The sequence below is a fragment of the Carya illinoinensis genome, chromosome 8 (genome assembly GCF_018687715.1).
Source record: "Carya illinoinensis cultivar Pawnee chromosome 8, C.illinoinensisPawnee_v1, whole genome shotgun sequence".
Lineage (NCBI taxonomy): Eukaryota > Viridiplantae > Streptophyta > Magnoliopsida > Fagales > Juglandaceae > Carya > Carya illinoinensis.
In genome coordinates, this window is record NC_056759.1 from 1,248,895 (window position 1) to 1,272,114 (window position 23,220).

At 36.8% G+C, this 23,220-nt stretch overlaps 5 protein-coding genes across 10 annotated transcripts; 3 read left to right on the plus strand and 2 right to left on the minus strand.

The window, feature by feature from the left end:
* Positions 1-53: 53 nt before the first annotated feature.
* LOC122318654 (probable L-type lectin-domain containing receptor kinase S.7) lies at positions 54-1,281 on the plus strand. The gene is made up of 2 exons (XM_043136212.1): positions 54-360; positions 860-1,281. Exons 1-2 carry the CDS (start codon positions 54-56, stop codon positions 1,279-1,281), a joined length of 729 nt encoding a protein of 242 aa, XP_042992146.1.
* A 2,920-nt stretch (positions 1,282-4,201) lies between these two features.
* On the plus strand, positions 4,202-5,761 carry LOC122317769 (probable sugar phosphate/phosphate translocator At5g25400). Its single transcript, XM_043134762.1, has one exon. It carries the CDS (start codon positions 4,413-4,415, stop codon positions 5,460-5,462), a length of 1,050 nt encoding a protein of 349 aa, XP_042990696.1. The 5' UTR covers positions 4,202-4,412; the 3' UTR covers positions 5,463-5,761.
* Positions 5,762-8,303: 2,542 nt separating this feature from the next.
* On the plus strand, positions 8,304-18,049 carry LOC122318967 (putative ATPase N2B). 6 transcript variants are annotated; one of them, XR_006244960.1, is made up of 17 exons: positions 8,305-8,573; positions 9,431-9,567; positions 9,679-9,821; positions 10,096-10,241; positions 10,507-10,586; positions 10,743-11,000; positions 11,560-11,670; positions 12,017-12,139; positions 13,293-13,414; positions 13,494-13,563; positions 13,636-13,728; positions 13,930-14,057; positions 14,354-14,495; positions 16,255-16,380; positions 16,463-16,556; positions 17,278-17,453; positions 17,535-18,049. XR_006244960.1 is itself a non-coding variant. In XM_043136770.1 (14 exons), exons 1-14 carry the CDS (start codon positions 8,444-8,446, stop codon positions 14,736-14,738), a joined length of 1,806 nt encoding a protein of 601 aa, XP_042992704.1. In that variant the 5' UTR covers positions 8,307-8,443; the 3' UTR covers positions 14,739-15,346. The 6 variants fall into 6 exon arrangements, 1 of the variants encoding a protein (XP_042992704.1); XR_006244959.1 differs by having other exon boundaries at positions 17,283-17,453; XR_006244962.1 differs by having other exon boundaries at positions 8,304-8,573; positions 13,930-14,023; positions 16,463-17,453.
* Positions 18,050-19,250: 1,201 nt separating this feature from the next.
* Positions 19,251-22,218, minus strand: LOC122274760 (protein FAR1-RELATED SEQUENCE 5-like). The gene is made up of 3 exons (XM_043083782.1): positions 20,068-22,218; positions 19,873-19,962; positions 19,251-19,778 (listed from the first exon to the last, which is right to left on the minus strand). Exons 1-3 carry the CDS (start codon positions 21,271-21,273, stop codon positions 19,692-19,694), a joined length of 1,383 nt encoding a protein of 460 aa, XP_042939716.1. The 5' UTR covers positions 21,274-22,218; the 3' UTR covers positions 19,251-19,691.
* LOC122318659 (protein FAR1-RELATED SEQUENCE 5-like) lies at positions 21,382-22,215 on the minus strand. Its single transcript, XM_043136219.1, has 2 exons — positions 21,956-22,215; positions 21,382-21,847 (listed from the first exon to the last, which is right to left on the minus strand). The coding sequence occupies exons 1-2, from the start codon at positions 22,213-22,215 to the stop codon at positions 21,382-21,384; spliced, it is 726 nt and encodes a 241-aa protein (XP_042992153.1).
* Positions 22,219-23,220: the final 1,002 nt, after the last annotated feature.

The following is a 23,220-nucleotide window of genomic DNA, read 5'->3' on the forward strand; positions in this document are numbered from 1 at the left end:
TCTCCTTCACTTCATTCAACCAAGAAAGTTGCAACACTGTGCAGCTTATCTGCATGGGTTCTGTGACTGCAAGCGATGGATACTTGAGCATAACGCCGGATCCACAGCAAGGCAAAGGCAGTTCAACCTCAAAACCTCTACCGCTAAACAATGTTGGTCGGGTTCTGTACTCCCACCCTTTGCTTGCTTGGCCGGCCAATATCTCAACCACCTTCACTGTAAGGATTTCCGCCTTCCGAATTCAACGGGCTCCGGTGATGGAATGGCTTTTGTGTTCGCACCAGATAATTGTCCCTCACCACCTGATAGCTATGGCTCTTATCTCGGACTCCTTGATCGATCATCCTCTTATTTGTTTAAGTATGCGATAATCCTCACAGTCTGGAATCATAACCGTTTCTCCTCTATTTTCCTTACAATCACGACTTCCTAAAACTGCAAAGAACTATACTAATAAAATATGAATCCTGATTTGCCAACCAAACTTAATTCGTGCCCCAAAGTTTCTGTAATATTCTTTCCCTATTGATTACTAAATTTTTTTCATCACCATCTTGTGCTCACCTTTCGTTCATAATAAGTTTATCACCAGTCAAATTGAAAGAAGCGCCATTTTTGTTTAAGTATGCGATAATCCTCAGATTCTGGAATCATAACCGTTTCTCCTCTATTTTCCTTAAAATCACGACTTCCAAAAACTGCAGAGAACTATACTAATAAAATATGACTCCTGAATTGCCAACCAAACTTAATTCGTGCCCCAAAGTTTCTGTAATATTCTTTCCCTATTGATTCCTAAATTTTTTTCATCACCATCTTGTGCTCACCTTTCGTTCATAATAAAAACTTTTAAATGCAGGTGAAAGGGAGTACATGGCAGAGATATGCACAATAGGGCGTCTTAGACACAAGAACTTAGTGCAACTCCAAGGTTGGTGCCATAAGCGGGAGCATCTCCTCTTAGTGTACGAGTATATGCCGAATGGTAGCCTGGACCATTTCATCGGAATAGCGTTTCTCGACTGGAAAACGAGGTACAATATATTAAAAGGGCTGGCATCGGCATTACTATACCTGCACGAAGAGTGTGGCAACCCTGTTGTTCATCGAGACGTTAAGCCAAACAATGTGATGTTGGATTCTGATTATAATGCTCATTTAGGTGATTTTGGGCTCGCAAGATTGCTTGAAAACGATGCTTCTGTAACAACCGTGTTAGCAGGAACTCCAGGATACTTGGCCCCAGAAGCAGGCTACACGGGGAAGGCTACCCCAGTATAGGACGTGTATAGCTTTGGCATGGTGGTACTAGAAGTTGTATGTGGGAGAAGATCAAAGAGTATCAGGGGCGAAACTAGTTTAGTAGATTATGTGTGGAATTCATATGGGAAAGATGAGATGCTCGAGGTTGCTGACAGAAAGCTTGAAGGTGAATTTGATGATGACGAAGTGAAGAGGACTCTAATTTTAGGGCTTGCATGTTTGCACCCAGATTCTATGTTCCGACCTAAGATGAGAAAAGTGGTGCAGATCCTTCTGAACCCAAACGAGCCCCTGATTAAGTTGCCTGAAACTCGACCTACTGGTGGAGTGTATATATCTGTATCTTCTTCTGCTGCTGCTTCCACAACCACTAGTTTTGGTTCTAAAAGTAGCTGTTCATTGCTTCACTCACCCTTGACATCCCCAAGTGAGATTGAGGTTCAGTATGACTAGTTACTGATTACATCATACATAATGAAATTGACTAGCATGAATCACATATACACTCACATTTCAATTTTTTCTTGACAATCTTTTGCATTTTGTCCTTGTCTTGTGGGTGTTTTATTCATGTATAGAACATAATTTTTCACAGGGTGGGAAAGATTAGAGTCCTGATCTGATTTTTATTTACACTCAGTCCCTTTTTGGATGCAAACTCTAGCAATTTATTTATTTACTCGTTTTATTTTTCATGTAAAAGTAGCGATTGGTGGGATGGTCGTAGTTGTTGACTTTAGCGTTTAAACTTTTTGAGCTTGATCAAATATATCCAACCCGGCCTACCAGCTCCAGTTGAGAGTGAAAGAGCTTCAAAGTGTTTTTTTTTTTTTGGTCGAAATATCATTAGAAGGTACCTCCAGGTCCACCAATATTGCAACAAAAAGGGTAATGAGACGAGGAAGATGATGGTGGCGAGAGAGACAAAAAGAGGGGGACAGCGTGAGAAACTTTATGGGACTGAGCAAGACTGTGTCTGTGTGGAGCGTTGTTCCTTGCTCCACATTAAAATTACATCATTCACTCTTCGTTCTTCATTCTCATTAACCCTTATTAGAAAATTTTCAGTGTAAACAGTTTGCATATATTTTGATTTTTTTTTTTTTTTTTTTTTTTTATATCAAGAATCCAATCAACCTTTGCTTCTTATTAACTTTTATTCTAATATGTTAATATCATGGAATTAGCTTAGAGTTTCTTAGGGATCAGCGTTGTAGGAAAATGATCGCCTGTGCCACCGACATCCTTAACAAAACAACCTAACACCTGTGGTTCGGTCCCACATCCATGACTTTCTTCTTGGAGCGCGAGATAACCCAGAACTTTACCGGAGGGTCATATGAATGGATTTAAAAAAGAAAAAAGAAAAAAACTCTTTACTTTATTGGGCTAATGAAATAGAATTGAACTATTAAGATTTTATAATTAATTTACATAAAACAATTAAAGAAAAAATCTTCTCAATTTTACTTAAAATTTATGATATTTATTTAGTGTCGAATATATGATATTTTGATTATCGTGTTTCTAAAAATGATTCGAAATTATATTTCAAAAAATTAATGCATATTTTGGGTATTTATTAAAAGGATTAGTTAAAATTTCTCGGTATTAATTCATATTACTGTAGATAAATGCATGTCGGTCGTTTTATGAGTAATAATTTAATTTTGCGTGTTCATACCAATATCCACCCTATATGCCTAAATGAATTCCCATAAAATACGTGACACAAAATGGAAAACATAGGACGAATCCTTCATTGAAAATATCTATGAAGGATTCATTGACATTTTAGAAAGAGTTTTGTTACATACAAGTACAGTCGCGCACTAATTTATATATCAATACTGATTTATTCATATTTAAAATTTAAATTAATACTGTTTTCAATAAAATTTATTTTTTAACCAATCACATTATATTAGTGTACAGATTAGTGCATAATTATGCTTGCAACTATATTTTTCTTTTTAGAAAATAAGAACAAGAATATTAAAAGAGACTCTTTTGGAAAATGAATAATTATTCATGATTTCATTTCAAAATTGCATGTATATTTACAGTGGTGTTTTCTAAACTTTGCAATGGATCCTTGTAAGGGTTTTAACTTTTTAATTTAATGCCCCATATGATTAACAAAAATAATTAAGAAATGACATTTTTCGCCTTGGATTTTATCTGCATGAAATACGAGTCATCATGACCAAAATTTATAAAAATAAAAATAAATAATAATATTACTCAAAAATATAATTAGGAATAATAATCAATAATAAATTCGGTGGTTCAAATGGACTGGTTCTCATGGTGGACCAAATAAACAGAGCTTTGAATTAAAATAAATAAATAAATACAAGATATGGATAGCTTTATAAATTAAATGGATAAACATTTTTTCGCGTCGTAACGCTACCGAACTTGCAATTACGCACCTACTGCTACTTAAAATAATAAAAAAAAAAAACAAATGGAAAATTAATCAATATATATATAATTAATATATTATTATGGTTACCAAGTCAAACTCTGTACAACACAAAACAAAGCCACGGATGCTATTAATTTATCCACAAATAATTGAAATAACAGCTCGAAATTCTCTTGGAATTTTATTATTATTATATTTTATTAAGTTATATTAATTTATAAATATGTTAATATATTTTTTATATACTTTTCACTTATTGATATAATGTATTTATGTTTGCAAAATCATAGAATTATCTTTGTTTTATAAATTTTCATTTTTGAAAAAAAAAAAAAAAAAAAAAGAAAAAAAAAGGTGAGAACTTCCCAATTGAGAAATGTTTAATAAATTATAAAATTATTTTATTATAAAATAAATATGTAAAACTACGTTAATTAGTAAATTTATTTTTACAAGATTTCTGCTACGTCACTTCTCTTCCAAATTTATACGCCAAAGGAGACATGAAAGCTTTTAGAATCTCATGCCACAACGAACTCTTCATTGGCTTCTGGTCTCTGTCTTGCACTATACCTCTTTCGCTGCAGTTTCAGTTTTTTAAACTCCCCGAGTTCCAATCCCCACCCCTCCGAACACCCAAGACCCAAACAAGTGAACAACTCTCCAATTCAACCCACCCCCCCACCACAGCGCAGCGCGAGCAAGAGTAACTGCGACAATGGGCAGGGGCGGTACTCTTAGCGACAGCGTCGTCAGGAAGGCGTTTCTGGCCTACGCATACGTCTTGATCTGGATCGCCCTCAGCTTCACGGTTATCGTCTACAACAAGTACATCCTCGACAAGAAGATGTACAACTGGCCCTACCCAATCTCCCTCACCATGATCCACATGGCCTTCTGCTCCTCCCTCGCATTCCTACTCGTCCGCGTCCTCCGCCTCGTCGAGCCTGTCACCATGTCCCGCGAGCTCTATATCTCCTCCGTTGTCCCCATCGGCGCCCTCTACGCCCTCTCCCTCTGGCTCTCCAACTCCGCCTACATCTACCTCTCCGTCTCCTTCATCCAAATGCTGAAGGCTCTCATGCCCGTCGCCGTCTACTCCATCGGCATCCTCTTCAAGAAAGATCCCTTCAAGTCCAACACCATGGCCAACATGCTCTCCATCTCCCTCGGCGTTGCCATCGCCGCCTACGGTGAAGCCAGATTCGACTCCTGGGGCGTCTTTCTCCAATTGGGTGCCGTGGCTTTCGAGGCCACCAGGCTCGTCATGATCCAAATCTTACTCGCCTCCAAAGGAATTAGCCTGAACCCCATTACCTCCTTGTACTACGTCGCGCCCTGCTGCTTTGTTTTCCTCTTCCTGCCGTGGATCTTCGTTGAGTACCCGGTGTTGAAGGAGTCCTCTAGCTTCCATTTCGATTTCGTGATCTTCGGGACCAATTCTTTGTGTGCATTCGCCCTGAATCTCGCGGTGTTTTTGCTGGTGGGAAAGACTTCGGCTTTGACCATGAATGTGGCCGGTGTGGTAAAGGACTGGTTGTTGATCGCATTTTCGTGGTCCGTCATTAAGGACACAGTGACACCCATTAATTTGTTTGGGTATTTCCTTGCGTTCTTGGGCGTTGCTTATTACAACCACTCGAAACTGCAGGCTCTGAAGGCGGCGGAGGCGCAGAAGAAGGCTGCGCTGGCCGATGAGGAGTCTGGAAGGTTGTTGGAAGAAAGGGAAGGAGACGGATTGGGAAGGAAGAACGAATCGCAGGATTAGGCTAATTAAGAGTTCTAGCAATTTTAATTGAAGGAAAAGAAAAATATGGAAATAAGAAGAAAGGAATGAATTTGGGCTTTTGGTCTGCTAGCTTGGGTTGCCTTCTTTAGCAATGTTTATGAATTTGAGATTCGATCTAAGGCTTAGGGCCATTCTTGTAGCTTAGTTGTGTAAGAATCTCAAAAGCCCTATGTTTTCAGTGTTTTTTTTCTTCTTCTTTCTGAATTATGTTTGTGTACGAGCTCGTTCTTATAATTTTTTCAGTATGCTTATTCATTCATAGTTGTTTCTTTTTGCCAGTTGATTTGTTTTTTGATGCGATTACGATTTAGCATCTGCTTGCATGTACATCGCATGAAAGCCCACATTTTAGGCTCTTATGTACAATTCGTCTGATATCATAACATTTATCTGGAAGTTTGAATGGAAGGGAGAAAAACATCTCTCTGAAATAAGAAAGAATGATCTTGGTACTATAATCTCTCTGGAATTGCAATCTTTAAGGCTTGCCTCTCTTTTTATTCAGCAATGTGCTTGACCTGTTGGTGTGACTTTGATAACCGGATGAGAGGTACTTGAATTTGATACATGCAAGCTCCTGTTCATTAGCAATGGCTAAATCCCAGCACATGCTATCACTCTCTTCCACCCATACCCTAGGTTTCTGAAAAACGAGCATTGGTCGTTTTGCCATTCTAGGTAAGCCTTTGATTTCAGTCAGGTTTTATCTCCTACCTCTGTGGCTTTTCTTCTCTGCTTGCAGTTGCAAAGTTGGAAGTGGTACTGTTAAGAGAACTAGTAAAGGACAAGTTTCCAAGAGCCTGGAAACCCGGTTCTATCTGCATGTTCTACGCTTTATTCTGCCTTTTCGTGGTTTTTCTTCTTTGCTTTTGTCATAAAGCGGTACTGTTTAGAGATCTAGGCAAGGACAAGTTTCCAAGAGACTGGAAACCCGGTACTTTCTGCATGTTCTGAAGTAAATTGATATACGAACGAATCCTTTTACAGGGTACCTGTATACAATTATCATACTGCTAAACCATGTATTATGTCAAGCTATGTACCTTTTTTTTTTCTTTTTTTCTTTTTCAGTTTACCATAAGATTAGAAGACTTCCCTCAGCTTGTTGATTTTCTGATGTTTGAACCAGTGGATGGAATTCACAGATGAATCACTTCTTTGAGTTCATTTCAGAACACCCTGTGGGGAACCACGTGAAAGTTTGCAGTCTTTCATCTTGAACACCCACAGTGTACCCTTTTCAGGAAAAAATGATCCAATCAAATCTCTCTCTCACGTGAATTCTCTGAGCCCCCTCCCACCTCTTCCCTAAGCTTTACCGAGCAGGCTATGAGGCTTTTGAAGTGCTAGAATATGTATGGTTTGGGAAGGCACGTTTGCTGACACTACGTGATTTCCAACAACTTTACGAATCAACATTCCTAAACTTCTTATTTTTTTTTTTTTTTTGTTTGGTGCCCTCCTAAGGTCCGAAACTACCACCCCAAGAACAATGATTTTCTATTGGCATGTGCATGCACTCGAACAAGTGCACCTCTTTCTCCACCCACTTCTGCAATTTAGTTTATTCTTGTTGGATGTATCATCCTGTTGTGTATTCATGAATATCTGAGCTAAGAGTTGAATTGAACTCTGTTAGCCACGTAAAAGAGATACTAGTGGCTGGCTGTTGATGAATTCAAAGTAGTGATCTCGACAAGTTGCATGAAGCTATAAAAATGAGAGACAGAGGTTTTGAATTAACACTCATATAAATGTTATCGACAATACAGCCTTTAACTTAGCACAATGTATTTAATTATACCATACCCAGCCTGCTTGCATGGTGATTTTACTACAACAATTTTACCAATTTCATGTCACTGGTGACCTATTATGGTTGACGTACTAAGAAACAATTTTTTGGGAGTCAAAGGCTAACATAAATGGCTCAAAATGATGCTGCTCTAATACGATGCTCATATGCTCACATTAAATTAAATAATAAATAAAAAGAAAGATATATAGATTTATGTGATTCAACACAAAGATCCAAGAGTATTTTGAGAACACTATGTTCAATGATTTTACACTCATAAAATTGAGTAATGCTATATATAATAATGGAGTATATAAACGTTGTGTAGTTGTTTTTTTTTAATACAATATTACACTCTAAGATTTACATCAATTTTTTTCATTTAAAGCTTGTATTTATTAATTTTTTTAAAAATAATTATATGACATTTATGTATTTACAATTGCAACTGTTATTTCTTCTATTTTTATTTGGATATTATTTTTTAAAAAAATACTAAATGTACTTAAAAAATACTTACAAAAAATTTACTTCTCCTCATGTCAGTAATTGATATATTGAAAATCATGAAATTTAAAATTTAAAATTTAAAATTTAAAATAAAACTAACTAAATGAGTCTTGCAAATAAAAGTGTAAGTATATATAACACTATTCAATTAATTCGCTGTATGTTTTCATATTTCAGTCTCACCTCTTAATTAATATTTATGTCAATAATTATATATAAAAAATTATAAATTTATTTTAGTTGGTAGATTTTATAAATTGTAATACGTACCTCTAAAATACATTACTGTCGATCATCATCCTTCTCTTATCATCGTGTCACGATCCTAGTCGTCGATAAAAATGGCGCAGTCCTCCGTGGAGTGATGGGCAACTGCGTCCGTCGGATTCAACGACGACCTCGGCATGCTCTGATCCTGCGTGATATTTTCTGTCCACGTCGTAAACTTTCAGTTCTTTCCACTTGGTCGGCTAATACATTGTCCACGTCAATGACCATCTACCTCTCGATACACTTTTTTTTTCCTTTATATTCTCACCGGCGGCCTCGCTGGGAAACCAGAAGGCATCAAACTGAGATGATTCCGAGCCGGAGTTGCTCTGTCTCCGAAATCATTGGATAACAGAGCGAGACGCTGAACGAATTGAGAAAAATGAGAAGAACCTCTTTGATCGCTTCGTCTTTTTTCTCGTTAGAGTTAGCTCCTCGAACCTTGAAGTCCCGCATCAATGCGGTTCGCCCCTCCTCTGATCCGTCCTATATATCTTCTCTTAAGCCATCAGGTCCTCTCTCTCTCTCTCTGCACACACCCACCTATGTAGGTATATATGTTTCTGTATGTATATATGTGTATAGAACATCATAGTATCAGTATGTTGTAATGTATGTCCACTTAATCTCATATCATGCCTGCTCGATTTATCTCCTTTTTACATAACATCTGATACTTTAAGAGGGATCTCATGAAGAAAAATGGAATTATATGTCTTTGCTGGTTTTGAATTTTCTGCTGCATAATTTTTTTTATTGTGTCAGGACTTAATTACTCTCTCTCTCTGTGGGTAAAATTTCTATTTCATCTTCTCTTCTTCCGTGTCTAATCGAAGTTTTCTGTGATAAAAACTTGAGGCTGAGGGTTGAAATGCGAACATTACAGCGCCGAGACCTGTTTGCTAACTACAGAATGTGGTCTTATCTGGCCTTAAAAATGAAAAATTGACTGTATATAGAAGAATGAATAATGTTATGATACATGGAAAATTTGGGTATTTCTGGCGAGTATGAGAGAAATCATTGTAGGCCCCACCCAATTGCGCCCTGACTTGGTTGAAATAGTTCATGTGGAGACGCCAAAGGCTTTTTAGATTTTTCCCAACTAGAAGCCCCAGGCTTACAAAATATGATGTGTCAAACATGAAATTGTAATTATGGCATGTGGGTTTCCTTGGTAGACTATGTGGAATATAGCATATCTAACCGTGCCTCATGCATTACAGCAGTACCCCCCCCCCCCAAAAAAAAAAAAAAAAAGATCGAATAAGAGCTAAAAAATAAAGGCAATGAGTTTCTGGTTCGTTGATTCAACTTCACCTTCTTGATGCCATCTTCCTGTTCGTACGTATGAAATCTTCTCTTTCAGGACTACTCACACAGTACCGGAATCAAGTTCAACAAGGGAAGCTACAACATGATCCTGACCAGGAAACAGTTGCGATGGAATTAGAGAAGTTACTTGGGAGGCTGGACCAGTATGAAAAGGACATGGAGGAATATCATGTATGGTTCAGAATTCTGGCATTTTAATACGTTAGACATCTCAGTTTCTCTTTGGAAACCATATGCATTTACACTCTGAATAATTCTGCATCTTCCCTGGGGAATTTACAGGTAAACCTGGCTAATTGGGAGAAGGGCAGGGAGGATGAGCGTCGAAAACTCTTGATGGAGGAAGCTGAGTTGAAGCAGCAGGGAGGCATGTGGGATTCAGTTAACAAGCATCGAAGTAAATTTGTTGAAAGATGGATGTTCAGGTGAGGCACATTTCTTGTGTGAAATTCCTATCTTGAAATGTTTTTGGACTAATTAATACTTCAGTGATTGCTCTTTCCTATGAACTTCACCTTGCACCTAATTGACCAGGCACGTCAAAATGTCTAATGGGGTGTTTGGTAAAACCGTAAACCATACAACTGGGCTAGCCACAATGAATGGTAGTGGTAGTGGGATATATTGTCTGTGCATTATTAAACGTATGCTGTTATTTTTTTATTCATCTCCGTATTTAAGAACTTTCTCTTGACTCAGGAAAAAAACTGAAAATGTAGAATCGGGAGTGGGGAAATGGGTTTCATATCTCAACCGAGAGAAGAAGCTAGATTCTCTTGTTGGTCGCCGTCCAACTGCTCCTCCTGCCCCAAAAGGACTATATATATATGGCAATGTTGGAAGCGGTATTATGCTAATAATTTTTATTCATCTTTAGAGTCAATACTTTTCTTTAAAGCCTGTACTTGCCAGCAAAAAATGCTTTTGGTTTCTCATTTGACTGCATCTCCCAATGTATTATTCCATCATTCTTCCCTGCAAAATATGTTGCTGTGGATATAAGCCTCTTGCCTTCACAGTCATTTCAAGTTTCTCTGTCCATTTAACTTGTGTCAAAGTGGTTTACTGAAAGTAATACAATTAACTGAAGTAACTATTATGTTTTTGTAGGGAAGACAATGCTTATGGATATGTTTTATAGTGCCACTGATGGAATTATTAAACATCGAAGAAGGTATCACTTTCATGAGGTGAGCTTTTGGTTATGTTTTCACTACAGCTGGTCCAAGTATGATGATCATCATTCCTGTATTCTATATGGTCTATTGAAGATATGGCATCTGACTATAGCATTCTTGAACACACATGGAGTAAGTTATATTTGATTTTTATTTTTTTATGCTCAGGCTATGCTTAAAATTAATGAACATATGCATAAGATATGGAAGAGCCAGGTGGAGGAAAAGTCTTTGCAGTCTAGCGTTTCTAGTTGGATTATGAATCTTCCGTTTGATACAAAAGTTAAGGAATGGTTGGCTGCAGAAGAAAGATACAAGCAAGACATACAGATGAAAAATATTCTCCCCGCTGTAGCAGACAAGTTTCTCATTGACCAGCGATCAGATCAAAGAGGAGCTAGCATTCTTTGCTTTGATGAAATACAGGTTTGGCATAATATAAATTGAGAGAATTTTTTCTTATTGATATCTTGGCATCACTATTTTGAATTTTCTCTACTGTTATACTTTGCTGTTAGTTTAATCTCTTGGGATTGTAATTCAAAAGGTCTATTGGGCCTTCGTTCCGTGTTCAATGGGGAGACAGGCAATTTATTTATACAATTTTGAATCTTGTGTACATTTGATGATGGTAAACTAGTCAAGGGGTGCTTTTTCCTTTTTCCCCGGAAGAGAGTAAACAAAATGCCCATTATTTTGTTGAGTGAAATGCATTTGCCCTCCTAGCAATTTTATATGATGCAGTGGATTTTTTTTTTTTTTTTCTTTTTATATGCTGGAAGGTGGACATTGAACTAGTTATCTTCATTTTTGAACGATCTAGTTGCATCTCTTTTCCACCCAACTTTCCGTATTCAGATTTAGCAATTTCTTCACATTCTGTTGATAGGAGAATACTCACAGGGGCAAGTACATGTTGATAAATGAACCAGCTCGATGACTGTTCAGCTCATTATTGACTTAGATTTCTTGCTTTGTATTTCAGACTGTTGATGTATTTGCCATTGTGGCCTTATCTGGAATTATGAGCAGATTGTTGAGCACTGGAACTGTTCTTGTGGCCACCAGTAACCGAGCACCAAATGACTTAAATCAGGTGTGGCTCTAACTTGCATCACTGAAAAAGCCGACCTATTTCCTGCCTTTTTCCTGGGTAATAACATGCATGTGAATTCATATATGTTTCTATTTATCTTCGCATTTCAGTTTCGGCCATTTCTGTGTTTTCTTGATTGAGAAGTGATGAAGGTGTTTTAAGTTTGAAATCTTTTGCTAAGATAGCTTCAAATTGTGTCATAGAACTTGCTTGACTGTTGCAGACATCACCTCCTACAGTGTGCAGAGTTTCTGGAGTTTGTTTGTTTGTTTTTCACTGTTTTATTTACCCTGGAAGGTGTTTAGTCCTAAGTTTATTTCCTTTTAACATCTTATTTTTCATGCAGGATGGTATGCAGAGGGAGATATTCCTTAAATTTGTAGCCAAATTGGAGAAGCATTGTGAGATTGTTCTGATAGGAAGTGAGATTGATTATCGCCGTCTTATAGCACAAAGATCTATTGATCAGGTGAGATATTAGTAGTCTTCGTTATTACTATTTTCTTTTTCTGAGCACAAGTATGGAGCCATGACTTGTAATATTCTGGAAGAACGAAAGCAACTAGAGTCTTCAAAGGGAAGACAGTGAGAAAAATAGATATTTCCTCGACTACAGAGAACTCTACAATAAAATTAGCAAAATTTTTGAACTTCTTATCAATGCTTTTTCTTTCATACTACCATAGGTATAGATTGGTGCTTGCAATTCCGGCATATCGAGAAGAGAAGAGAAAAAAAAAAAAAAAAACCCTATGCAATTCTAAATTTAGGACTACTGTGAATAGAGCTTGGTTTTGATATTTCTTGATGAATAAAATTGTGTTTTTAAATTTATCCAAAATCAGGGTCTCTTAACAGATTCATCACAAAATTGTTTTTATGTTGGTGCTCCAGACTCTCAAGGTTTTTTTTTTTAATCCACAAGTACTTTTCTTATTCATTATTATCTGCCATTTAGATTGTATTTCTCTTTCGATTTCTCATTAAAATACCAAAAAACTCTTACCATCTTAGTCATCTCTCCCATCTCTCGTCAACAGTTGTTGATTCCTTTTTCATTTCTCATTGGATATATTAGTTGCTAACATTGGCTCTTTTATAGCTGCTCATCTACACACAAGTCCTATATTAGTTGCTAATATTAGCTCTTGTTAATGTGCCATTATCATTGCTGTTGTTTTAGTCTGTTAAGATATATATAAATGATTAGTTTGGATACAAAAAATATTTCATCTCATCTCATCATTACAACTTTGCCAAATTCCCACACAAAATACAATAAACAATTCAACATTTTCAAATTCCAAAACAATAATAATATGAAAAAATAATATTTTAACAATATTTTATTCAACTTTCAACTTTAATCTCAACTCATCTCATCTCAAAACACTATCCAAATCTCTCCAAATCTACCACTGTTCATCAGCTTAAGCTATTGGGATAAGTAGTCATCATTTTTTTCATGAATATGTTGCATATGCACCAATAACTCATCATTATATACATTATATACTAGCAAACTTATGCCCCCAAAATAAATTTTACACGAACACAATTTGCATATTTGTGTGTTAATGTTTTGTTCTGATGGTTGAAAATTGAATTGCATGAACATGCAGGCTCATTACTTCTGGCCCCTAAATAGCATTGCTGTAAATAAGTTTGAGAAAATATGGTGTGAAGTCACCAACCATTTGGGAGGACAAATTTATACAGATACTATTCCTGTGATGTTTGGCAGGTACTCATTAGTCTAGTATTATTACTTGGAAATTTTTTTGTTATGCAGTTTAAAGACATGCATGTTTTTTAGATCACAGAACATTGGAGGTTCCTAATTGCTGTGAGGGAGTGGCAAGGTTCACATTTGAATATCTCTGTGGTCAGCCGGTATTATTCTTTCCCATGTCTGAGCTCTCTTCAGCTTGAGATTTATGTCTTGACCTTGTTAATTGTCTTCAGGTAGGTGCAGCAGATTATATTGCAGTAGCAGAGAATTATCATACCGTCTTCATATCTGATATTCCGAATATGAGCATGCAAATCCGTGACAAGGTACTGTCAGTTCTGTTAGGATTATTTGTGTCTCTGTGACATGTTCACCTTGATTGATTTTAACCAGCCAAAAGTTATGAAAAGAAATTTTTTCTGTAGACAGAATAATGTTCGCCTGAGGTATATTGAAAGATGGTGAAATTTCCACGCTTCACATATATTTTTTCCTCATTTAAAGAACATTGATTGTACACTTTACAGGCACGGCGGTTTATCACACTCATTGATGAGTTATACAATCATCACTGCTGCCTATTTTGTTTAGCAGCTTCTTCAATTGATGAATTATTTCAAGGTACTGAAGAGGGTACACTTTTTGATTTGGAGAGGTGAGCGTTGTTCTTATATTAATTGAAGGTTTGATTCATTTTCTTTTCTTCTTTCTTTCTTTCCTTCGTTGCAAAATGAAATGTGATCCAAACTGGCATGCCATCACTAGGAAAGATTCTGTTTCTCAATGGACCATTGAATACTAGAAGAACTAATTCGTTTTCAATGTTTGTAATCCTTGTCATTTACAAATGAATTTATAGTGCTTGGCTCAGAAAATAAAATTCTATAGGTAATTGGTGGTCTGAGCTGTATTATGTCTCTGTGATTCTGAGTTAGTGTACTATGCTTCCAGTTTCCAGTTTGAAACAGAGATAGAAGGCGGGAAACTTCGCAGAGATGTTTTAGCAGAAGGCAATGTGAGCTCAGGAGGTACCCCGTCTGGTATTATATCAATGCAATCCGGCCAAGAAGAGATGTTTGCTTTTCGCCGAGCAGTAAGTGGTGCTTCCTCCCATTTAGATCTATCTCTATCTCTGGGTCATTATGAAAGCTTAAATACCTAGCTAGTACTGTTACTGGTAATAATACATATAACATAGGAGATGCCTGTGTAGGTCTCTCGCTTGATCGAAATGCAGACGCCTTTATATTTGGAGGGAGTCCCTACTCTTCATCCATATTACCGGAGACCACACCAAGAATATGAAAATAACTGCACAAACAGTAGTACGTTATAGTAATCAGTCTCTGGCCTTCATCATCCGGATCAGTATCTTTATTTCAACTTAGCTAGCCTGGACTTTCCTATTTTCTCATAAACATAAATATATATATATATATATATATATATAAAATAAAGAAGGAAAACCCTTTCTTCCAAAAGAAAGGAAATTAGAATAATAATGGAAAGGATGGTGTAAGATTATGGCACATGTGCCCTGTTCTTGGCCCTTGAAGCCAGCGTGCATTCAAGCATGGATCAGTGAGTCAATCTTTTTGTTCGTTCCTGAGCATCATTAGTTGTTTGTGTCATTTTCTTGAGCATGCATTACAAGACGTTGAGAAAGAGATGTCATTTGGTCAAAACGTCACAAGTGGATGAAGGGGTGGGGTACGTGGAGGCCAACCCACTTGGATCAGTGGATTACTCGCCTTGCCACTTTATAAGTAGTTCTATTTTGTATTTTTCTAGAATTCCGCTTGCAGAACAGCAGTGAGCAGTAGTACTGGTCAGCTATATTTTACTAGAACTCCCTATAAGAAGACATGACTGTATTTATAAGTAGTGCATTTTTTTTTTTCAAAAAACAAAAGGTTAAAACCTTGTGGGACATACATGACTGTATTTACATGCTTGGATTTCAAGATAACTTTAATCTATTTCAAACCAATATGACTTATTATTTTTTTAACTTTTTATAAAAAAATTAATTAATTTATTTCAACTTACTTTATATATTAAAATACATATCTCAATTTGTTTACATTTACAAACATTTTTAATGATATTTACAAAATATTATTAATTAATTTGGATGATCTGAGATGACCTTACATGTAAACGTAGTCTTATTAACTCTTCGTTTTCTTACTCCCTCAAACTAAATCCTAAAATTATGTAAAAAATTTACACAATCTCTTATTATTTATACAATTTTTACACTATATTAATTTTAATTTTAATTTTTTTTTCTTATATTAAATATTTGATATATGAATCATGAATAGAAAAATTGAATTAATTTAAAAATAAATAAATTTAAAAAAAAATATTAAAAATTAAAAAAAAAATAATGTGCGGAGATTGGGAGGTTGCTTAAATTATGATAAGCAGCTCTACTGAAATTTCTTCCTCCCACTGGCCTGATTTTGTTTTTTCTACTGTTTAATAAATTCGCAACCGTCGTGCATGCATGCCTGATAAATAATGAGTTATCAAGTGATCCAGAGTGTACTTAAGTAATACCTAGTCTATTGAGAGATAGAGAGATAGAGAGAAGAATCTTCTATCTTCGTTGAATGAATAGCAGATAGATGTCAGGACGTACTGGAACACGGACTCAAGACTCAATAGTACTAGCGGCTACCTATCATTTCGGTCTTAATTGCATAGTATTTACTATTTTCGGGAAGTGACTTACAATAGATTTACTAATTTTCTACTGATAGTTAAAAAAAAATACTGCACACGCCGTTGGGGACACGGCGCTTACACGGGTCCCACGTGGATATTAATAAAATGGTGCGCAGCAGGTCTTCAATAGGCGTTCGTAAAATCGGCAACCGAATGCCTTCAGAATTGGCTCTAAAGTTCTTTCCCCCTTCAAATGAGATTAGGGCTTCAGAGTAAGAAGATAGCAACCAGCATTTCTCCTGCAGGTAAGAACCAAATCATCTCCTTCTTATCTCTTCTAAAACCGGCATTTCTCTTTGTTTTAAAATTTCTGGGTCAAACCTGCAGCACTCACCTTCGGCAGCCACGGAACAGATTCGACACTCACCTTCGGCAGCTACGGAACAGATTCGACACTCACTTTCGGCAGCCACGAAGAGAGGTTACTCTTCCCTTGAGTTTTTCTCATATTCGAACTCTTTTGAAATAGTTCTCTTATTTTTGTAGTGAATCAGTTACAATAGATTTGGAAATGCCGAATGCCCAAAATATACATGCATAGAAATTGTAACCGATTTTGGAAATTGAAAACCCTAAGCCGAAAATGAAAATGCCCAAATTGGAAATTGGAAACCCTAAGCCGAAAATGGAAATGCCCAAATTCCAAATTGGAAACCCTAACCCGAAAATGGAAATGCCCAAATTGGAAATCTGAAACCCTAACCTGAAAATGGAAATGCCCAAATTGGAAATTGAAAACCCTAACCCGAAAATGGAAATGCCCAAATTACAATAGTTCTCTTTTCACTCGTTCATTGTGATGTTCCAGAGAAATACCACTGATTCATTTGAATGTCCTATTTAGTTCATTTTAACTGTTAAGACGGTTAAGAATACTAAGATAGTGAATTTCAGCTAATATATAAGAAGCTTATATACGGACCTGATTGACATTGTGAACTAAATAGGACATTCAAATGAATGCCCTGAAAACTTGTAAACTTGAAACCGAATGACCAAAATGAGCACATATTCATCTATTTTTGACATACATAGGTATGATTACTCTTTTGAGGGGGAGTCATTCCTTTCTCAATTAATCAGTGTTTCATTCCTTTCTCAATTAATCAGTGTTGTATTTTTTTGCCCAAATTTTTCTGAAGCTTAGAATTAATATAAGAATATGTCATCATCCACAACGACGTCCTCTACCTCTTTTGGCAAACGAACTCCGGGTCATCCATTATGCTTTTGTGAGATTGAAGCCCCAATGAGATACTCAAATACAAAAAAAAATCCAGGTCGAGCCTTCCTAAGTTGTGCAAAGTACAACAAAGAGGTAACTATATTCATTTTTAGTTAAATTCAATAATATTACATGCATATAACTTTTTTGCAAAAAATCTATATTCATTCACAGGGAATTTCATATTGTAAGTATTTCAAGTGGGTAGAGGATGATGAATACATGGCATTGGATCGTGAAGAAACTCACAATGAAGTATTAAGTAAGGAGAAAGAGCTGAAGAAACTAATCAACGACTTTGAAAACATCATTATTGAGTTGCGTAGAAGAGCAGATGAGATAAATTTAGTACTGTCCAATAGAAATGAGGAGTTACTGAAGGAGTTGGTTGCTGTTGTACGTGAAGCTGAAATAAGACGTTCACGCACATTACTCTGTGTGTTTTGGACTTTTGCTTTTGTTGTAGCATATTACTTGATAGTACATAGGTGAATTTCATATCATATTAGTGTTAGAAACCTCTTTTGGCTGCTGTGGTTATGTAATGTTATTTACTACTTAGTTTTAATTTTCAACTATGTAACTAGCAGCTACTTAACAGGACTGGAACCATCCTAATTTTCTCATTTTGTATTGTACCCATTTCTGAATTGCTTTTGACTTCCTCAATCCGGTCATTTCTTGTTTAAGCAAAGGTTTGCTCTATCATTGCCTTAGTTTTTTCCTTGATGAGTAGGTGAAAACGTTTTTAATAATACATCCATGGTTTTATCCCATGGATTTTATTTACATAGCAGATGCAACTAGCTTCGCAGCATGCACATGCCTCCATAAAGATCCATCAAAACTTAGGACAGCTTCAATATTGCTTTAGTACTTTGTCTGAAATTATGAATTTAATGTACACGAACCTCTTTAACTTTGTGTCAATGCCCAGTACGTACACGTATTCAATCATTGGCCTAGCTTTATTATCGGGATCATATTTATTTATTGTTAATTAATTCATGTGCCTAGCTTAAGCCCCACCATATATAAGTGAAAAGACTTATATATATTAAGCCCCACCATATTAAGCCCCACCAGATTTTTTTATTGTTAATTAATTCATGTGCCAATCATGCCCAGTACGTACATGTATTCATGTGCCAATTCATGTGCCTAGCTTTATTATCCATCATATTTCCTTGATGCAGCATTTCACTGCAAATCTGTGAACCCGATGCATGTGGCACCCAAATTACTAAGCAGTCAAAAGACGAGTAGTGGTACTGCCACAAGGATTCAACTGACATATTGCATGCATGCATGCGCTTTTTTGGATTGGCATGAATATCACATGCATATGTTTGAATTCCAATCTCATCTGATCAATGTTGGATACAGCATCAATGTTCTGCCCGTACACCTGCGCAAGCATTTCGTTCGCACTATCCTGCAGCTAGAGATCATGCATATGTCTCAACCAGTTGGGCAAAATTATGGACATGGCGCTGATAGCCTAGACGTAAAAAAAACTTCACAAACTCAATAATAAAACAGTGCACATGCCTGCATAAAGACACGTCAAAAGATTAAAAAAATTTTCATCTCCCACAAGACAAATGTCCATCAATACAGCCAATATATGTCAATATACACCAATATGTTCCTGCTATAATGACTTGACCTTCTAGCACCAGCGAAAACATCACAAACAGAGGCAAAGGTTTCCTGATTTCTTGGAACGTGCCTGTATTTCTCAATTTGTCCAACTGATTTCCACCAAGGTCCATTTTGGTGGCCAATCCTGCTTATAATCACTAAGCAAAAAATTACCAAAAATATTCCCTGAATTTACGTAATATCATAAACATTCCTGCATACACTCATCACTATATAACTCCATCATTTACTTAAGACTAATTGAAACCTTCCAATTAATTTGCTCCCTAACAAAACATACAAATATATGGCTGCACCATATATTCAACATCATTTAGTTAGTATCAATAACTTTAAACAAATAAATTCCCAAGTTGTATTGCACTGTCATTAAATACACTCATGCCACAAACTAAATCATTGCTTCGACCCTACATGGGCAAGCTGACCAACGTCAATAGATGAAATAGAACATTGGAACCGTACCTACAAAAAAATATCCGTTATTGAAGGTAATTAGTCTTAAGAGAAATAATACGTTATTTAATTACTTTCTCACCCCAATCCGTGGTTGTGATTCATCTACTGCAACCAGTTGTGATCCATCCAACCCAAAGTGCATCTGCAAGGAGTAGTATCTGTCTTAGTGTAATGTCAATATTAAACAGAGGCAAAATTTTTGTTATTTCATACGCTTTCTTGACTGGCGATTATTGATTCTTGGCGCTGGGTTCCACTAATGTCAACAACTAGACTGTCTTCAAGAGGGTGGCTCTGAAACATGACAAACATAATAATTCTTTTCGATTACATACTCTTTCAAAAATAACCACACATAACAATAGGTAGGCTTACGAAATTTTGTTACCTCCATCAATCCAACATTGGATATATCTTCCTCTGAAGGGCCAAATAAATTCCTGCACGTGTTCGGCATAGGTGTATCTCCTCCAGCTCTCTAACATACAAATGTTACACAACACGTTGAATCAAGTATGCATTAATAACATGTTATTACTGCAAAATATACTGAAATTTTTTGTTAACTAGCTTATAGAATTACCTGTTTACGTTTTTTCTTGACTGTTGCATTGTTCGCTTTCGATTTAACTTTCCGCATCTCTTTTTCCATAACTGATGCTTTCCTCAGAGATGGTGGTCTGCCTTTCCCTCTTACTACTAGCGAACTGAGTACTTTTTGTGAACCCACACATGTTTTTGTCTCCGGTATCGAAGGAATAACATTGGAACCCGTGCATGTTCTAGATGGAGCTTCTTGGTTCTCACTATATAACGTAATCATTGCATGCAACTTCTGTAATGCATCCTCAGTATGTTTTTTTGAACCAGCTGCGTGAGTAATCATCTTATAACAGATATTCAATAGAGTAGAATATCTGTTAGCATCTGCTCGCTGACCCCCTGCGTCATAACTGCAGTCGATTAACGTGTACCTCCTCCTAATGTCCTTCCTCCATCTATCCAAAATATATTGATTCGGCAAAACTTTCAAACCATTGCATTTAAATACAGCCAATATATGCCTGCACAATATACCCCTCATCTGAAATAGCCCACATGAACACTTTGCGGCTGTATCCACATCACTAACGTCCACTGAATATCTGACAGTCTTAGTGAATTCTTCCACATGAACCTCATCCTCTACAAGGTACATCTTTACACCACCATCTCTCTTAAACAACTCTGGAGACAAATCTATAAGACATTGAAGTTCTCGCTGAACTTCCCTGAATTTTGCATTCGTGTAACATTCTTGAAACTTCTTTTCAATCAGAGATCTAGATATACAGGGAATGGTGACGCTGAAGGAGTGAAAGTTAGAGGTATTTTCATTCTGAATCTTTTTCTTCAATGCGTTGTCAAACTGATCGACAAACTCTTTCAAGTTTGTCTTAGCGTGAACATAACAATAAAAAAAAACATTCATGCTCTCGCTCCGCTGCGTTGTACTCATCCCCGCCCAAAATGTATCTTTCAAGAATGCCGGTACCCAATGCGCACGCTCAGTGTATAAAGTTTGCAGCCAAGCATTCTCCTCCAAGTTGTAAGTGGTGATTAACTGCTCCCAAGAGCTTTCAAATTCCTCAACATTTTGGGAATCATACACACATTTCATCAAGGCACTCTTCATCCCACTTTTATAGGCAGAATAGGAGGAAAGCTTCTCAGGAACTTTTTTCAGTATATGCCACAAACAAAATCGATGTCGACTTTTTGGGAAAACAATAGCAATAGCATTCTTCATTGCTCTGTCCTAATCTGTGATAATAGCTCTAGGAGCTATACCATCCATACACTGTAACCAAGTCTTGAATAACTACACAAACGTTGCCGTATCCTCATTGGATATCAATCATGCTCCCAAAAGAATTGACTGGCCGTGGTGGTTTACACCAACAAATGGTGCAAAAGGCATCCCATATCTGTTCGTCAGATATGTGGTGTCGAATGTAACCACGTCACCGAAATCTTCATAGGCTGCCCTACTACAAGGGTCTGCCCAGAAAACATTCTTTAACCTCTCGTCGTCATCTAGATCCATCGACGCAAAGAACCCAGGATTCTTGTATTGCATCCGTAAAAAATATTCCTGAAGCGCTCCAGCACCACCAGCGCCAAGCCTTAGATGTCTTGCCTTATCGATGTAATTCCGACAATCATTTTCCAAAAACGGGAGGTTTTCGAAACCTCCCGCGCCAACGACAAGAGATCTGAAACTCTTATTCATTCGGATACCAGCCAGATCATTTGTATCTAAGACTCTTTTTACGGAATCACTAACTTCTCGATTACATCGAAAGAATCGGGATTTTTTTGGACTGAGGCCGTGGTTATGAATGTTATTAACCGTTGTCAACTGAAACTTTCCGTCTACTTTTAAGACATTAATCTTCGTCTTACACTCCGTCTTTCCTGTCGGACGTCACCTGGCGACATTCAACGTCCTATTACGGGCCTTTCCACCCCGGGCACAACTGAGGGTGGCATATCTGACAGTCCCATCATCACCCTTCTCAGTCCTTCTTGTCATCACTCCAAACCCAATACTCTTAGCATACTGCTTATAATAAGTCATTACTTCTTCAAAGGAATTAAACTCCATCTTCGACTTGGGCTCTAAAATCGTGTCACCACCAATTTCATTATCTAACTGAGATGTCTCGCCAATTCCATCCTCAGTTTCCATAGAATCTGGTGTGACGCCCCCAAATTCCGTTTGGGATCGGACGGACATTTGAAGCATCGAGACATGCAACACAAGGTTACCTGCCCCCGTTCATGACATATAAGATGCAATGTTCCTAACATGCATCTAACATTATACAATATTCGCAGCGGATAATTTTTTTCTTTAGCAATACTATGCACCAAATTGAAAATATCCCAAATGCTTAAAACATACTTCATACATAAAGACCCATTGAATAGATCACAACACTAGTCCAAAATGGTTATGATCCAAAAAGTACTAAAGATGCAACTCCATTGTACAAGTAGTAATTTACGTTAACTACTATATTAACATTGACGTCGCACCGTCGCTTAACCAACTGTGTCTAGTTGATCAGTTCTTGATTCTTCTTCAGGTCCTGTAACAAGATCTACCGTTCGGGGGGAATGGTAGTTGGGACTTCCAAAGTGAGATTTGATTACAAATCTCAGTAAGTTAACAAAAAACTTCCACACAAGCTAATGATGCATGCATGACAGTAAAAGCATAAATGCATAATCAAATTCATAAGTAATTAAAGCATAACTTGGCGTACAACATAGCATAATTGACATAACTTAAATTGAAACATGAACTAAACTTGACTTGACATAAACTTAATCTGAAACTTGACTTAGCATGAACTTGCTTTGAAACTTGAATTAACATGAAAAATACATACTCCACAGTTGTTGTGACCCCATGTATTCTACGTGTAAATACATACTCCACAGTTGTTGTGGCCCCATGTATTCTACACAAATTTGACTTAACATGAAAAATACATACTCCACAGTTGTTGTGGCCCCATGTATTTTACGTGTAAATACATACTCCACAGTTGTTGTGGCCCCATGTATTCTACACAAACTTGACTTAACATGAAAAATACATACTCCACAGTTGTTGTGGCCCCATGTATTCTACGTGTCACAATTGCTGTGTCTCACATAGTGTATGCGTCACAATTGCTATGACCCC

Coding starts and splice junctions, on each gene's coding strand:
- LOC122318654 (XM_043136212.1), top strand. CDS start 54: ATGGGTTCTGTGACTGCAAGCGATGGATACTTGAGCATAACGCCGGAT. Junction 361..859: donor TCATCCTCTTATTTGTTTAA/GTATGCGATAAT, acceptor TTTTAAATGCAG/GTGAAAGGGAGTACATGGCA.
- LOC122318967 (XM_043136770.1), top strand. CDS start 8,444: ATGAGAAGAACCTCTTTGATCGCTTCGTCTTTTTTCTCGTTAGAGTTA. Junction 13,415..13,493: donor ATTCCTGTGATGTTTGGCAG/GTACTCATTAGT, acceptor TTTAGATCACAG/AACATTGGAGGTTCCTAATT. Junction 13,564..13,635: donor AATATCTCTGTGGTCAGCCG/GTATTATTCTTT, acceptor AATTGTCTTCAG/GTAGGTGCAGCAGATTATAT.
- LOC122274760 (XM_043083782.1), bottom strand. CDS start 21,273: ATGAAGAATGCTATTGCTATTGTTTTCCCAAAAAGTCGACATCGATTT. Junction 19,963..20,067: donor TCAAGAAAAAACGTAAACAG/GTAATTCTATAA, acceptor TTTGTATGTTAG/AGAGCTGGAGGAGATACACC. Junction 19,779..19,872: donor CCAATGTTGGATTGATGGAG/GTAACAAAATTT, acceptor GTCATGTTTCAG/AGCCACCCTCTTGAAGACAG.
- LOC122318659 (XM_043136219.1), bottom strand. CDS start 22,215: ATGGAAACTGAGGATGGAATTGGCGAGACATCTCAGTTAGATAATGAA. Junction 21,848..21,955: donor AGGACGTTGAATGTCGCCAG/GTGACGTCCGAC, acceptor CCACGGCCTCAG/TCCAAAAAAATCCCGATTCT.
- LOC122317769 (XM_043134762.1), top strand. CDS start 4,413: ATGGGCAGGGGCGGTACTCTTAGCGACAGCGTCGTCAGGAAGGCGTTT.